Genomic DNA, 14,755 nt, shown 5'->3' with positions numbered 1-14,755 from the left:
GTTACGTTCAGACTGTTTTTCTTTAAATTTCAGAGGGGAATTTATGAGGGTTTTACTCTAAATGGCATAAGTTTGTTTGGAAAATCGTATACCTTCATTTCTGTCATAAGACTAATGGTAAAGCAGCAAGTTTTCTTTTTCAGTTATTCAATGAAGGGAGCAAAGATCACTCCAGCAGCTTCAGTGGTGGTCAGTCTCAAGACCAGTGTGTATCTTCCTGTGTCCTGCAGGTTGTTTCAGTACTGAAGTAGAAACTGTTTTGAGAGACATTTAGTGAACGTACTTTAAAAGACTATGGACCACTTTCTGAATGTGAGATTTACTGTAACTACCTAGAGAGATGGTTAAATTTGTTTCTTTACATTAACTCATTTATGAAATCTGGTATAAAAGTAGTGACACCTAGAGAGGAAGCTGCCTCATTCCAGTGTAATTAAAGGAAAGTATCTAGCATTGGTTAATTATTAAAATAGGACTTGATCATTACATACTACCTCATTTGTGTATTTAGTACTTGCCATGCTTCGAAAAGCAAGTATGGGAGTAACAGAGACCATTTTTTCTTTTAGTGTTTGGCTTTTAAAAAGCAGAAATAGATTCTCTTGTTCCATGTCCACTTTCCCCTCCTGCCTGTTCTAGAGCATGTAGAGATTAGACTTGTTTGGAACAGAGTAAATTTTGTATGTTTGAGAGTCAGACCATGTTAGGTATTAATGGCATAATCATTCGTGAAAAAATTGACTGTTGGTTTCTAAGCTGCTTCCATCGTGTGTCTTAACATATTTGATCTTCAAAATCTGCTGCTTCTCTGAGTTGCACATCCTTGGCATTTGCATCTGCAAACAATATTCGAGACCAGAATTGATATTCAGGTTGCTTTTATGCAGGCAAATTGCTCAAAATACAGTCTGTGAGATGTGACTATCCAACCTTTTGATCTTTACTGCTCTGTTTTTTATGTAATTGTTGGTGCAATACACTGAATTTTTATTTGTTTTCCACAATTTGTTCTGTGTATGTGAAGTAATTGGTATGCTGTTGATTGGTTTGATAGGTGTTCATTTTTAGATGGTGTAACTACTCTAGCTTTCAAAAGACTTTTTGAACTACATATCTGATATCTCTTCTTCATATGTATATATACATACATATCTATCTATCTACCTATCTGCAAGTTTGCCTTGATTTGAATGAACTGCAAGCTTTTTGTTTTCAAGCTGTGAATATCAGCCCATCTGTATGGGCTCCATCCATCTGTAAACAATTTCCATGTTAGCTGTCATAATCTTTGATTATTTAAGCCTACAGCGGACAATATCTTTGGAACAATCACTACTTTCTGTGCTTATCCTGAAAATATTTTTTTTCAGACCTTATTGTTTGAACAGCAAAGCTGAAGAACCAGATTTTTCTATAGATTTGCATTTGTACCGTAACTTACTGTTTTTTAAGAATAACCTTATGTTGCTTTTTTTAATCCTCTTCTTCCTTGAAATACTTTCAGTTCCCAGCTGATGTGCTAAAGTCTCTCTTTTCTCCTTCCTCCTTTCCAGTATCACCTGTTCTCTCTCTTTTAATTATTGGACAAACAGTATATGCTGGGGTAGTAGTTACAAGCCACAAGTGTGCTGATTTGTCTGACTGACATATCTTGGCATTAGATCACATACAGCTAATACCCAAGATCAGGCAGCTACCCACAGGAGAGTACTAATACAGATCTGTTTCTTCTACCCAGCTGCTATCTTCTTTTTCCAGTGCCTTACAGGTCTAATATTTTGAAGTTTCTTTCCTCAATCAAAATTGGATGAAGGTAGCCAACTAGTCAAATTCTGTTAAAGGAGACTGGTGGATTGACATCCTGTACTCCTTGAGCCCCACTCTCAAAGGCAGTCTTTATATATAGTCTTAAAATCCAGCATTTTCTCTCTTAAAAATCTTGATGTTTGCTTGATATCACATTACCAAGAAAACTTGGTCTCCATGTAATCATGACTTGTAACTGGATATTTGTAACGGGTTTGTCTGGAAAGGTTTTAAGAAGCATTTTTCTATATCCTGATGCATATTTTGGGAAGAAATTATGATTTGTCACTTTCAAAGTTTCTTGAAGCTTAAGTCATTAATGTATTTTCTTCAGTCAATCAATGTACATCTGCATTTCTGAAGGTTCTAGTCTGTGTTGTAACCATTCTGTTCAGTTTGTAGTCTTTGATAAGCAATTAAGGTCAGCTTTACACTTGAGCACAAAATATGTTACTACTTCTATTTATAGAAGCTTAATTCAAGTTATAAACAGATCATACATAAAAAGCCGTATCAGCAAATGACAAATTTGGTTTGCTAGACTCTGGTGTTGAAAAATGTGGGAATTAATATCCTATGCAGAACATTAAAACCAGCTGCTTTCCTTCAGATTTTTTTTGTCTGGTTACATTCATGTTTATCAGGTTAAGAAAGTAACTAACTTGCTGAATATGGTTCTTGGATGATAATACTTCTGTTGTATGTCTTAGTGTTTATGTCTCCACTTTCTGCTTACATCCTAAAGGATGATGCTCGTCAACTCTTTGTGTTAGCTGGAGCAGCAGAAGAAGGATTTATGACTTCAGAGCTTGCTGGAGTTATCAAGAGACTGTGGAAGGACAGTGGAGTTCAAGCTTGTTTCAACAGATCTAGAGAATACCAGCTTAATGACTCTGCTGCCTAGTAAGTACTATTGTGACAAACAAGATTCTCTTTGTCTTGTAAGCAGTAGCTAAAAGAATGTAAGGGAAGTCTTACCTTTTGAGGAGTTTGCTCCCATGCAGATGGAAAATTTAGAATTATCTGGACAAAGATACTGTCTACGTGGGTCAAAAATGCTCCAGCTAGGCTTTAAGGTTGAAAGAGAAGAGTGTGGTCTAATTGAGAATTTGAGTCATGTTCTGAACAATTGTGGGTTGATCCTGGCTGGATGCCAGGTGCCCACCAAGCCACTCTGTCACTCACCTCAGCAGAATGGGGCAGGAAGAAAATAAGATGGAAAAAAACCTTATGGGTTAAGATAAAAGTAGTTTAATGAAGCAATAGCAAAGGCCATGCATGCGAAAGCAAAGGAAAACGGAAGGTGTTCTCTCTACTTCCCATCAGCAGGCAATGTTTGGTCACTTCCCAAGAAGCAGGGCTTCAGTATGCGTAGCAGTTGCTCCAGAAGACAAATACCATAAATAATATGATATTCCTCCTTTCACTTAGCTTTTTATATCTAAGCAGACGTTATATGGTATGGAATACCCTGGTGGTCACTCTGGGCCATCTGTCCTGGCTGTGTCCCCTCCCAAGATCTTTCCCACCCCCGTCCTGCTGCTGAGGGGGGGAAGGCTGGAGAGGCAGCCTTGGTGCTGTGCGAGCCCTGCTCAGCAGCAGCCAGAACCCTGGTGTGTTAGCACCGCTGTTCCAGCTACCAGTACAGAGCACAGCGCTGCGGGGGCTGCTGTGGGGCTCAGCCAGACCCAATACACCAGTTGTTTCATTCTCTTGAGGAAGACAAAAATTGTTTTTATAGCATTTTTGTTACAAGAACATGACTCAAGTACCTGTTCAGTATCTGAACGTGTCCAAGAAACACAATTATGTAATGTAAATCTGTATTACCGAGGATACTACTTCCATGTTCAAAACAGTTTCTCCTATGATTCAGCATTGCTGCATTTCCTGTGTTAATTAATTTCTGTTAGAAATGTGTTGAGCAAAGGTAACAATCAAGATAGTGTCTTGTATGCTAGGGTACTTCATAAAAAAATAATAAGGAATCAAGGGTCTGAGAAATAAGATGCGATAGCAGCAAGTAATGGTAAGTCAGTCAAAAGAGTCCGTTGAGGGAGAGGTAAGATGGTAAAGAATGGCAGAGCAGTGATACTGGCCTTACAGGACAAATTTTTAAAGCTTTATCATTCTTTGTAGTGTTTGAAGTTGTTTTTTTCAATTTTCCTTAAAATAAAGTACTTGTATTCTTTAGAACAACTGTACATAAATAAAGAACATGCAGGTGAGGTAACTGTGAGAAGACTACAGCTGGAGTACTGTAATTACAGGTGTGCTGAATGAACAGAAATGTGATCAAATTATATTGAAATAACACTGATACTTCCAGCATGATTGTTACTTGTTTCCTGAAGCTCTTCAAAGAAGGTAGATGGCAACAGGCTGAGCTCACGATGACACATCTCTTGACTTAAGAGATAGCACTTGTATAAACTTTCTTCAATATAGAGCACTTCATTTGGATGATTGCTTACTTTCCTCTGGTAACCTCCTCTGTTCTATGTTGTTGTTTTAGATACCTCTGCCTCCAATTTTGTAAGAAAACTGTTCTTCCAGCCATACAACTGTATTCTCAAAATTGCTAACTTGGGGTTACCCTGAAAGAGGAACATAATGCCTTCCTTATTTACTATGGAAAAAGTACAAATAAGATTTGTATGATTTTTAGAAAGACTGAGCTTCTTGGCCTGCATTACAAGAATTTTGACATTAAGCATTTTCTTAAACACATAATTCTGGCCAAAACTGAGGTGTTCTTTTCATACCTATTATCAAATCCAGGGTTATTTGGGGCTTTGATTATAGTTCAAAGCAACTTGTAATTCAACAGATTACAGAGATAAAGAAGTTCTTCTAGTTAGTGCAGATAACGTTGGTGTACGTGTTCCATTTTGCATTTGGGGATTTCAAAAGAATTGTTAGTGGAGTCAGTTGCGTAAGTTCTTGTTCTTCTAGGGTGAAATATCTTTGTGTCTCTAAAGCTTATTTCAGAAAACCTTGGAAAATTGAGAGGACTAATGTGACTTGGTTTTTGTCTTATCAGAGAAAGATACTTTATAAAAGTCAGGTACAATATAATGAATGGACCTAGAACTTCTGTAATTCTTTGTTATTATTTTGTTATTATTTTATGAATAACTGAAAGCAGTATTTATTTTTACCTTCAGTTACTTGAATGACTTGGACAGGATAGCACAAACCAGCTACATTCCAACCCAACAGGACGTTCTCAGGACTAGAGTGAAAACTACAGGAATAGTGGAAACTCACTTTACTTTCAAAGATCTTCATTTTAAGTATGTAAATCATGCTGCATGTTCATCTGTCTGTTACAGTTTGTGTGAAGTTCTAGAAGACGGTCTTTTCTATGACATGATTTAACAAATTTGTCTAATACAAGTTTGGATCTCCTCCCCCCCTTCTTTTTTTTCCTGAGAAATTCCTCATGCATGGCTCAGTTTACTGAAGGAACGTGGGAGTTGCTGGAACTCCTGTAGTGACTCAGAATAAATATGCAGATATTAAGTAATAAATTCTTTGGTTTTATTGGAAGCTTTTTGTAAATATATTTTATATGTAAACTAAGTCTCAGAATATTCCATTTTTCTGCTGTGTTAAATAGCTGTTCTGTCAGATTCTTCTTTTTAAATTCAGTTGGAGAGCTGGAGGCTTATAAATGTTTGCTTTTTTATGAAAAACTAAATCCATTTTCCTGAAGAGCTGAATTCAAATGTGTGGTACTTTAAGGTAGTACTTTATTTAGTGATGAAAGAATGCGACAAGTTCCCTGTGGTGTAGGATTTACAAAATTATGCTAATACTCTGAACATTTTATGTCTACAGACATTCATGATGAAAGCATAAGATAGTATAAATGTAGTAATACTCTACCTTTTACTGATCAGCAAGAATGAGAAGAAAACTCAGTAAAACTCACATTGCATCTGCATTTAGATTGTTGTCAGCATGTCTATACAATGTATTTGTTTAGTATCTTCATGGAAAGTATTTTTTCATGTAAACGCATAGCAAGTACTGTAATATGGATGCTTCAGGGCCATCAGTACTGTGGAAATATATTTTGTTTCCTTGTTTTAGGGTTTAAGTATACAAAATTTGTATTCATCCATAAAATAATAGCTGCTAAATGGGAGTGATTCTCTTGCAAACCTAAGGAGAGTAGTCCTTAGCCAAGCCTCAAGAGAGGTCTTCACTATTCTGAAGAGCTATCCATTGTCTTGTTTCCTAATGTTTCGTGTTCAGTTCCCTATTGTAGATGGGTTTAAATTCTTCTGCACTCTGAATGAGTTTGTATGCAGGAGCTACTTCCAGTCTGTACTGACTATTAGGACTGTTACAAGGTCTTTATGAGTACAGTCCTTTAAAGTGCATTACAAAGACCACATGATGACACTTCTATAAAATGTGTAACTTTTAGACAGGCCTTTGGAAGTATTTGTGGTAACATTGTACATTTAAACACCTGTGCAGCAGGTGTTTGAATTTTATCTGCCTTAGTGAAAACAGGAAAGGGGGATAATAGAAAATACAGATCAGTTTTAATAAGCGTGTAATATGTGAGACTTCCCAGATAAGTATCATATTTTTGTAAATATAGTTTAAAAAAAAATATTGTCAAATTCTAAGTCTTTTGCAGGGCTGGGGACTGGAATGAACAACTTGTATACCCTTAAAAAGGAAGTGAAAGCAATCATAATAAGTATCTAGTGTCCTATTGGCCCATGTCACATTTTGCATGGGTACTGGAAGAATGATGTTTTTGAAAGAAGAACAACATAGCAAATCTGGCAACGCTAGCTTTCAAAAATATATTGTGTTAATGGAAGGATCTTGCATAAGTCCTTAAATTAGCATAATTGCAGATAAACTGTTCAGAAAGCTCCCCATTTAACACAGCTAAGTAACATGGCTTAGTTGTGACTGGACAAGTGTCTTGAATGCTTTACATTTAGTTCAGTGAAGTAATTCGTCTTAACATGGCATAGTAACCTCGTAATCTCATTGGAGAAGTCAGTTTTGTTTAAATAATGGAAAGGCATTAAAGCATTTCTCTAATACCACCTTCTTAAGATAAGGGGGGTGGAGTTGGCTGTTACAAACTTCAGTTTGTTCAGCACTGCCTTTTTAGTCCATTGTAGACTGACTTAAAAAGTATTTCTTATTAGTTCATTGTAGACTGACTTTGCATAAGCAACTTGTGGTTCTTTTGAGTAGTCATACCATGGACAGTACTATGAATTTTAGCACCTAAGGCAAGTGCTTAAAAGTTGGACTTGTACACAATGCTGTGTGCATGTCCTGCCATATTGGAAGGTGGAATCTGTAAATCATTCTTTCAAAACTTTTTGTAAAAGTTATCTGCATACTTTTAGAAAAGTATCAGTCTTTTGGGACTGTGACCTACCAGGCCTCAGTATGACTTCTAACAGGGTCAATGGAAAGCTTTTGAACTTTAAGACCACTGTTCAGAATGGCTAATTTTTCTGGAAGATTCTTGCAGCCTTTTTGGTTTTAAAGAATTTTTTATGCCAGATAGTTCATGGCTTTTTTCTCTATATTTCTCTGTACTGATATCATGTGGAGAAGAAGCTTCCTTATATAAACCAATCCATCAGGTTCTTATTACTTGCTGTTGAGGTGTTCACTGTGAAACTGCGGTGCCCAAACCTCAAAGATGAGTGCAGAAAGATGGTTTGCATAAAGAACTGGGAGTTAGGTGCAGTGTTAGAAAGACATCCCCCAAAAGAGGCAAGGATCACTGGGAAAATACACCACTAGCAGAGAGGCTACTCTTAACTGAAGCAAACATTTCTGGCTAAAATCAACATCTGCAAATAGCAACTGAAAATTAAAATTCTTTTATATTCTAGAAGTTGTCTTCTGCATTTTCCCTCCCTTCCCAAGATACATGCTGTCAACATGTTCTAAACAAGACAAAACAATGAAATGCCTCCCAACCTATTTTCTTTACATATTGTTGCTGTTCTTTGAAAGAATACATTTTACTACAGTTTTTTATTTATATGGAAAGTTTTGCCATTTTTTCTTACACCTCTCAGTTACCATCTTACTAGTAGTATTTTTGCATTGAGCAGTACTAAAAGATATGGAATTAAGTGAGATCCATGTAGATTGATATTACAGTACTGCCATCGGTATAAAGCATTTTAATTTCTCATCTTCCTTAGAAGCTGGTGTCCACATAAAATAAAAGGAGCAATTTTCTTGTTTAGTTTTTCAGTTAATTTTTCTGTGTTGTATTCTCTTCTGTCTTACAAAGAATGAGATGATTTGTTGTTCAACCCTACATGCCCTGCTGTCTACCAAAAGCCCTCAGTGTGATAGCCTTATTACTAATACACTTCTGAATACATTTAGGCCATTCTAGAATATCTTTACAAGAATTGTAACTGCAACTTAACAGTTGTTGTTTTGCTCTGGATTTCTCTTTCTGCTCATATGACATTTTTACCCAAAGGCTTTTGTGATAGAGCTGGTCATTCTACTACTTGCAGCAAAGAGAATGGAGATAACTGGTCTGTCCTCTGGTCTTTCTCTTGTCTTCCTCCTCTCATTTGAATATTTTCATATCTATTGAATTCTAAGCTTTTTTTTTCCTTGACAATGTAGGGAAAAAGTTAAAATTACTTGTGAAAAGTCCTAAAGGCAAGTCAGCCCCCTTTTAAAAGGAATAATTATATTTGCTTGTAAGTAGGAGGGAAAATTTAATTTTTTGACTGGTGGAATATTGACTTACACAATGAGGGAAGTAATATGTGACATATTTGCATTGTTCTGAAGCTGTAATTTGAGGTAACAGGCTTTTTTTTCTTTTTTTTCTGTGATAGGAAAGGGACAAGTGGGAAAAATTTGTTATCTCTCTTTGAGAAGATCCTACTATATATATATATTAGTTAATTTTAGGATACCACTGTTTGTCTGTCTTCATTTGTTCTTTGGGGGTGTTTTTTTTTGTTTTTTGATGGATTGGGGGGGGTGGGGGGTGAGGCGGGGGAAGGGGTGTCCAATACCCCCAGCCCATGATTCACAATCCATTATATCAGGATGCTATTTTATCTGGCTTGCAAAATACTTGAAAGTTCCTGATGATGTCTAATGAAAGCTTTGTCTTTCAGAGAGCTGTAGCCCATAATAGTTAGTAAATGGACATTTAAAGCATGTAGTAGAGAAAGGTATATCCACATGCTGTGCTGATTTCCTGATGGTCTGCTATTACATTGTGGAATGTGGTCTTTTCCTATTGCTCTATTTCTGCTAAGCTAAGAATTCAAAAGAAGCAAGACTCACCTTTATAGCTCAGTTTTCCTACTTAACTGCATTTCCAAAACATGCATTTATTAGAGAGAAAATTATTATTATGATGATATAATGCTTGTTTTGTCTTTTTTGAGAATTTTGAATTTGATGTCTCTTTAAAAAATGCCCCATTTAAATATGGACAGCTGAAAAAAAGATCAAGTTGCATTTTGGTTTAGGAGAGAGAGGAGCTGAAACTCAACAGGACTTAGAGGTTCCAAAATAAATTTGAAAAAGTGAAAATTAGGTTTTATACATTTATATTCAGGATACTAAAATGAAAATAATAAAGTCAGTGTTATTTGTATCCAGCTTCCTTAGTATTGCATTATTTCAAGGTACTAAACCAGACACCATTCTGCTGCTCTTAGAAGAATCTTACTTTGTTGATCAATACCTCTTACTATGTTAGACTTGTTATTCATTTGGGCTAAAGGTTGAATAATGCTTTGATCTAGTTTACATTTAATAAGGCTAACCCTGTGTATTTTTATTTTTCATAGATTACAATTAACTTCATTAATGAAATACATTACTGTAAAGTATTAGTTTTATTAAGCTTTTCTCTCACATTTTCTCATGTCTTGTAAAATGTTGTATAGGAAGGCTTTTAAGGCCTTTTTAAAATTTTATTTTTTATACTGAGACACTAAATAGTAATAAAGGTTGCAGATTTTTATGCCTTTTTGCAAACTTCGTGATTAGACTTACACAGCTGATACTTCCAGATTTTATTGGTTATCATTCAGAAAGCTAGAAATTCCAAAGTTTATTCCCTGCTTTATGGTTCTGTTTTGCAGAATGTTTGATGTTGGAGGCCAAAGATCGGAGCGGAAGAAGTGGATTCATTGTTTTGAGGGTGTTACAGCAATTATTTTTTGTGTGGCGTTAAGTGATTATGACTTGGTCTTGGCTGAAGATGAGGAAATGGCAAGTACTTTAGTGTTGAAGAAGTGAATAGTTGGCTAGAAACTAAACAAGTTTGAAAGGAAAGCCATAAATACATCTTTTGGAGTATTGCTGCTTTATAATATTTATGGGGTTTGTGCAAAAGGTCTTTCTTAGAGAGATGGTGATAGAATTCATGCTTTTGGGTTTCAGAGTATTCCCTTGTATTCTCAGAAGGGATACTATGAGACAAGCATTCTTTTCAGTTATACTCTTTCATGTTTTAAAGGATGCATAACTTAATGATAGATTGTCAGCAATACACGTTTTAGTCTGTTTTTGGATGCTGGAAATATATAATAAGAAATTGCTTGACTACTTCTACTTCAGCACGTTTTGTTTTCCTTGCCTTTGTCAGGCTTCAGTTTTTGTGTCTTTCTAAATGTGTTTCTCTGATCTCTTTCCTGAGTTGCAGAAAATTTTCTCTTCCTTCTCCCTTCCAACCCCTTCCACTCCTTTCTCCTCTTTTAAGGTGTGACTCCTTTCGTATCAGTATGCTTTTTACTATCTGAGTGGTCTAAAGTGATGCTCATCTGTTGTGTGTGAATCATTAACAGACTTCTGTGCTCTTCCTCATGTTCCGCAACCTCTTATGAAATATAGTTTGGAGAGAAAAGCGAAATAAAAATAACTTGCAAGTCAAATGTAGTCAAAGAAGGTCATCCTGCTGCCTAAATGACTGGAGCTTGGCCACATTGCTTAGGTGTTGGATAATTTTTCTACAGTTAAAAATTATAGGTTAGAGGAAAAAAACATGCTCGCTTAATTCTCTAGTTCTATAGAGATTTTTTTTTTTTACTTCTGCTGGGATCTCAGCTAGGTGCGGAATTTAATTTTCAATTTCCAGAAGATCTAATCAGTATAAGACAAATTCAGGTAACTCAGCAACTCTTGTAGAGTGTCTGTACTGCAAAATGTCAAAACATGCCAAAATTTGCTAAAATATGAAAGAAATCAAACCTGAAAATGAAGGAAAAAAAAAAGAAAACGTAGTTGCTTAAACTCTTATTGTGTGAAAGTGTTTTTTGTAATGGTCTTGGCCTCTCTGTGTTTCCCTGTGGTAAAATGTGATTCTGCATGCTAGAAACTTGGTTTTGTAACTTCTCTGGTTCATTTGTATCTAATGAAAAATATGTTTCCTGATTTTACTACTAAAGTCTGATAAAATACAATGAGGTGTGTTTTCCAATTACAGAATCGGATGCATGAAAGCATGAAACTGTTTGACAGTATCTGCAACAATAAATGGTTCACAGACACTTCTATTATTCTCTTCCTGAACAAGAAAGATCTTTTTGAAGAAAAAATCAAAAGGAGTCCTCTCACTATCTGTTACCCTGAATATTCAGGTATTGGAGGGGGATGCAGGTGTGAAGTAGTTTTTGGTTAGACTACCTCATTTTGGATGCACAAATCAGGAGGAGTTTAATAACTTCATTTAAATATTTTAGATACTTAGAGTTTAAGCTGGGGTGGGGGGGGTGTGTTTTCATGGATCACAAATAAAATAGTACTAAGTCAGTTTCATCTTTTTAACCAGCTGAAATAATGCTGGTCCATTGTTGGCATTTACATGTTACTGCTGCAGCTCTTTTTAGCCTAATTTATTTAGCCCACATCTTCTTCCTGATGTCCTCCTATTTTTGTACTTGGATGCAATTTTTTTTTTCCATTAGCAGGAATCACTGAGGATACATGAGAGCTTATTTGAACAGGGAGTGTACACAGAAGTTAGAAGTAGGTGGCTTATTCAGGAAATACATAGCAAAAGAAGTGATTACATTTAAGAAGTCTTAGTCTTTTTATGTAGCATTTTCATTGTAACTTCAGACTATACTATTGTACAGAAAATAGCAAGTTGGAGGTGAAAAGCTTAGAAGAAATGGGTATGCCAAATGTCTTTGACTTTGGGAAGAATCCAAACCTTTTATAAACTTAAAAATTGAAAATTAAGGAAACAAAATAGCCTAATCCTGGCAATAGTGATGGGTCGTCAATGACCTGCTCCATCTGCCACTGAAGTAAATGGGAAGATTCTTCCTGCAGTTGGAACTGGAGTCCTTAAGTTTGCATTCTTAAAGTGTGTCCAACAGGTTTCCTTCAAGATTTATTTATGGTATCTTAAAGCAATGGCTGTGCAATTACTCCTCTTCAGGTTTAGGGTAACTGTGTCCAAAGAACTACTTCTTTCAAAGATACAGGATGCATCTTTCTCAGTTTGAAACCTGTTTACCTGCTTACTGAGCACTTTTCTCCTTTTAGGGTCAAACACGTATGAAGAGGCGGCTGCTTACATTCAGTGTCAATTTGAAGATCTGAACAAGAGAAAAGACACGAAGGAGATCTACACTCACTTCACATGTGCCACAGACACAAAAAATGTGCAGTTTGTTTTTGATGCTGTAACTGATGTCATTATTAAAAATAACCTTAAAGACTGCGGCCTCTTCTGAGAACAGACAAAAGGTTGTTAAACGGTAAATTACGTGCCTGAGAACAGGACTTTATGCTCATGCTGTGTAAAACCTGCATAGATATACTTAATTCTCTTTTATTTTTTTTCTAGGTTTGGAGAACGACTTCGCACAATTTTCATCTGATTCTTTTCAAGGTGAAAGAAATACAAAATACATTGTGCTGAATGATAGATCAGTACTGTACTTGCCTGTTTTAACAGCTTTATTTATGTTTGTCTTGTAAATTTAAGTAATTAGTTAACAATGAGATGTCAGTTGATTGTATGTAAACTTATAATTGTAGTAATGTATTTGTATAAACGTTGAATGGAATATTTTAGTAACTTGATGTCCTCTAAAATTTCCATGTTTTATGAAGATACTCTTAGAGGAGACACTTTTTGCCTTTGAATTATTTAAACATCTTGTAAAATTAAATTTTCTTTTCATCTTAAGGGTGCATGCAGCCTTATTCTTTACTTTTGTTGGTAATACTGTATATGGCGTTAGCTTTTTTGATATTTAAACAGCCTGGTACACCTGTCAGACTTAACAAAACATAACAAATAAAACTTGTTTTTTGCCTTAAGTTTTGAAAAAATCTTTTTATAAATTTAACATAAATGCAAAGATTATTTTTTAAATTTAAATGAAATCCACAGTTTATGAAATCTGGGCTTGCAGTCTTTGCAGTGCAAATGTGGCAACACTGAGAAATTGAATTTTAAGGTTTAACTATTATTGAAGCTGATGTAAGTGCAAAAAGGAAGTTGTTAAAATAATCATATCAATAAAAAATAAGTTTGAAACTGTGGTCTTTACTCAGTGGAATGAATGGTAAAATTACCTTTGGAGTTTTTTTATAGACCATTAACAAAGGCTGGACTTAAGAGTAGGGTTTTTTTTCTGCTTTCTCAAGAGGTAAAATCATGTTCTCCTTAAACTTTTTTTCTGTTTTCTGGTAATAAAACTAGTTTGATAATTTATATCGGGTTCTCCCACAAGACATGGCACAGTGGCTTCACAGATTAAAGCAATTTCCTGTTGCATATAAAAAGAATCTTCAGTATTTCAGAAGGAGTGTTCTAGTGACTTGCAACTGCTGATTCTTTAATTTCCTCTGTAATTATAATTAGTCTCATAGTTTCTTTACATTGTAAGTTAAAGAATATGATTTTCTTCTGATTATGCTTTCATTATGTGATTTGCTGTCTTAGGTACTTATCATCCATTGCCTTATGGGTAGTGCCAAAACTGATTTTTTTATACAAATTTTAAAATTAATAAGCTTCTATTTGTAAATAAGTTCATGGATGGTTGTCTTAAATGTATGTCATCTAGAAAATACAAATGTACCAAACTTGGAAACATGATTTTCTATAATTGTTAAAATATTTCAGGCAGCTACAGTACACCATAAGTTCTTTTGAGAAGTAAATAAATCTTTGAACCTGTTGCTATTTTTCTATATTAGCTTTTATGTTCTTAGGAATTTTCAACAAAAATATTTAAGTCATTGTTCTGTTTTATTTTTTATTGTGTATGTGTTTCATCTAGGCCTCAGATAGCTTGAATAGAAATTACCTGCACTTCTCATCCTTTACTGCTTCCTTTGTTAGGTACAGAAATGTGTTTCAAATCAGATTAGAAAGGAGATAACTTATTACTGGAGGTTGTTAAATATATTCATACATTATGAGCTCTTTCAGCAGTTATGGTAAACAATCTGTATATCCTGGGCTGCTTTTAATTGTGCTTTACAGTTCTGGATACATAACTGATTTTAAATCTCATTGAACTACTTTGTGGAAATTGTATTTACACCTACATTCAAGTTGATTTTTGTACTTCATGTGAAAAAAAAATTGGGATTAATCAGATTACATAAATAAACCTAAATTTTGTGCCTTGCTTGAAAGAAATGGTTTTTATTAAACGTGCTGAGGGAAGTCTTTTTTGCATCCATCCTGTGGAGATAACTAGGTAGTAAAAATTAGACAATGCAGAGTTCAAGAGTAAATTCAAAGACTTTATGCAAGAAACAATAGAATGAAAATGAGCAGAAATTAATGATCATTGATTAATTCTTTAACCATTTTTCCCAACACTTTCAGTTGGAGAATTTTTGGAATTTCATAACTGGGGTTTTCTGAAGAATTTACATCTTAACACAGAACAAAATTGTGAAATACTTTTGCTTGCTAGCC

General features: G+C 35.0%; 1 protein-coding gene across 2 annotated transcripts in view; it reads left to right on the top strand.

Moving 5' to 3' along the window:
• Positions 1-14,004, top strand: part of GNAI1 (G protein subunit alpha i1) — a 35,922-nt gene extending 21,918 nt beyond the window's left edge. The window contains exons 5-10 of one of the 2 annotated variants that reach the window (XM_080391998.1): positions 2,552-2,709; positions 4,974-5,102; positions 9,945-10,074; positions 11,288-11,441; positions 12,355-12,558; positions 12,659-14,004. In XM_080391998.1, coding sequence (XP_080248124.1) covers positions 2,552-2,709; positions 4,974-5,102; positions 9,945-10,074; positions 11,288-11,441; positions 12,355-12,545 — 762 coding nt within the window. In that variant the 3' untranslated portion in view covers positions 12,546-12,558; positions 12,659-14,004. Of the gene's footprint in view, positions 1-2,551; positions 2,710-4,973; positions 5,103-9,944; positions 10,075-11,287; positions 11,442-12,354; positions 12,570-12,658 lie in introns of both variants that reach the window. The other variant, XM_080391997.1, reaches the window with a different exon arrangement.
• The last annotated feature ends 751 nt before the right edge of the window (positions 14,005-14,755 follow it).

The sequence above is a fragment of the Falco punctatus genome, assembly GCF_963210335.1.
Source record: "Falco punctatus genome assembly, chromosome: 6".
NCBI classification, from domain to species: domain Eukaryota; kingdom Metazoa; phylum Chordata; class Aves; order Falconiformes; family Falconidae; genus Falco; species Falco punctatus.
The sequence above is the reverse complement of the archived record's forward strand: the minus strand, read 5'-3'. Positions and strand labels throughout refer to the sequence as shown.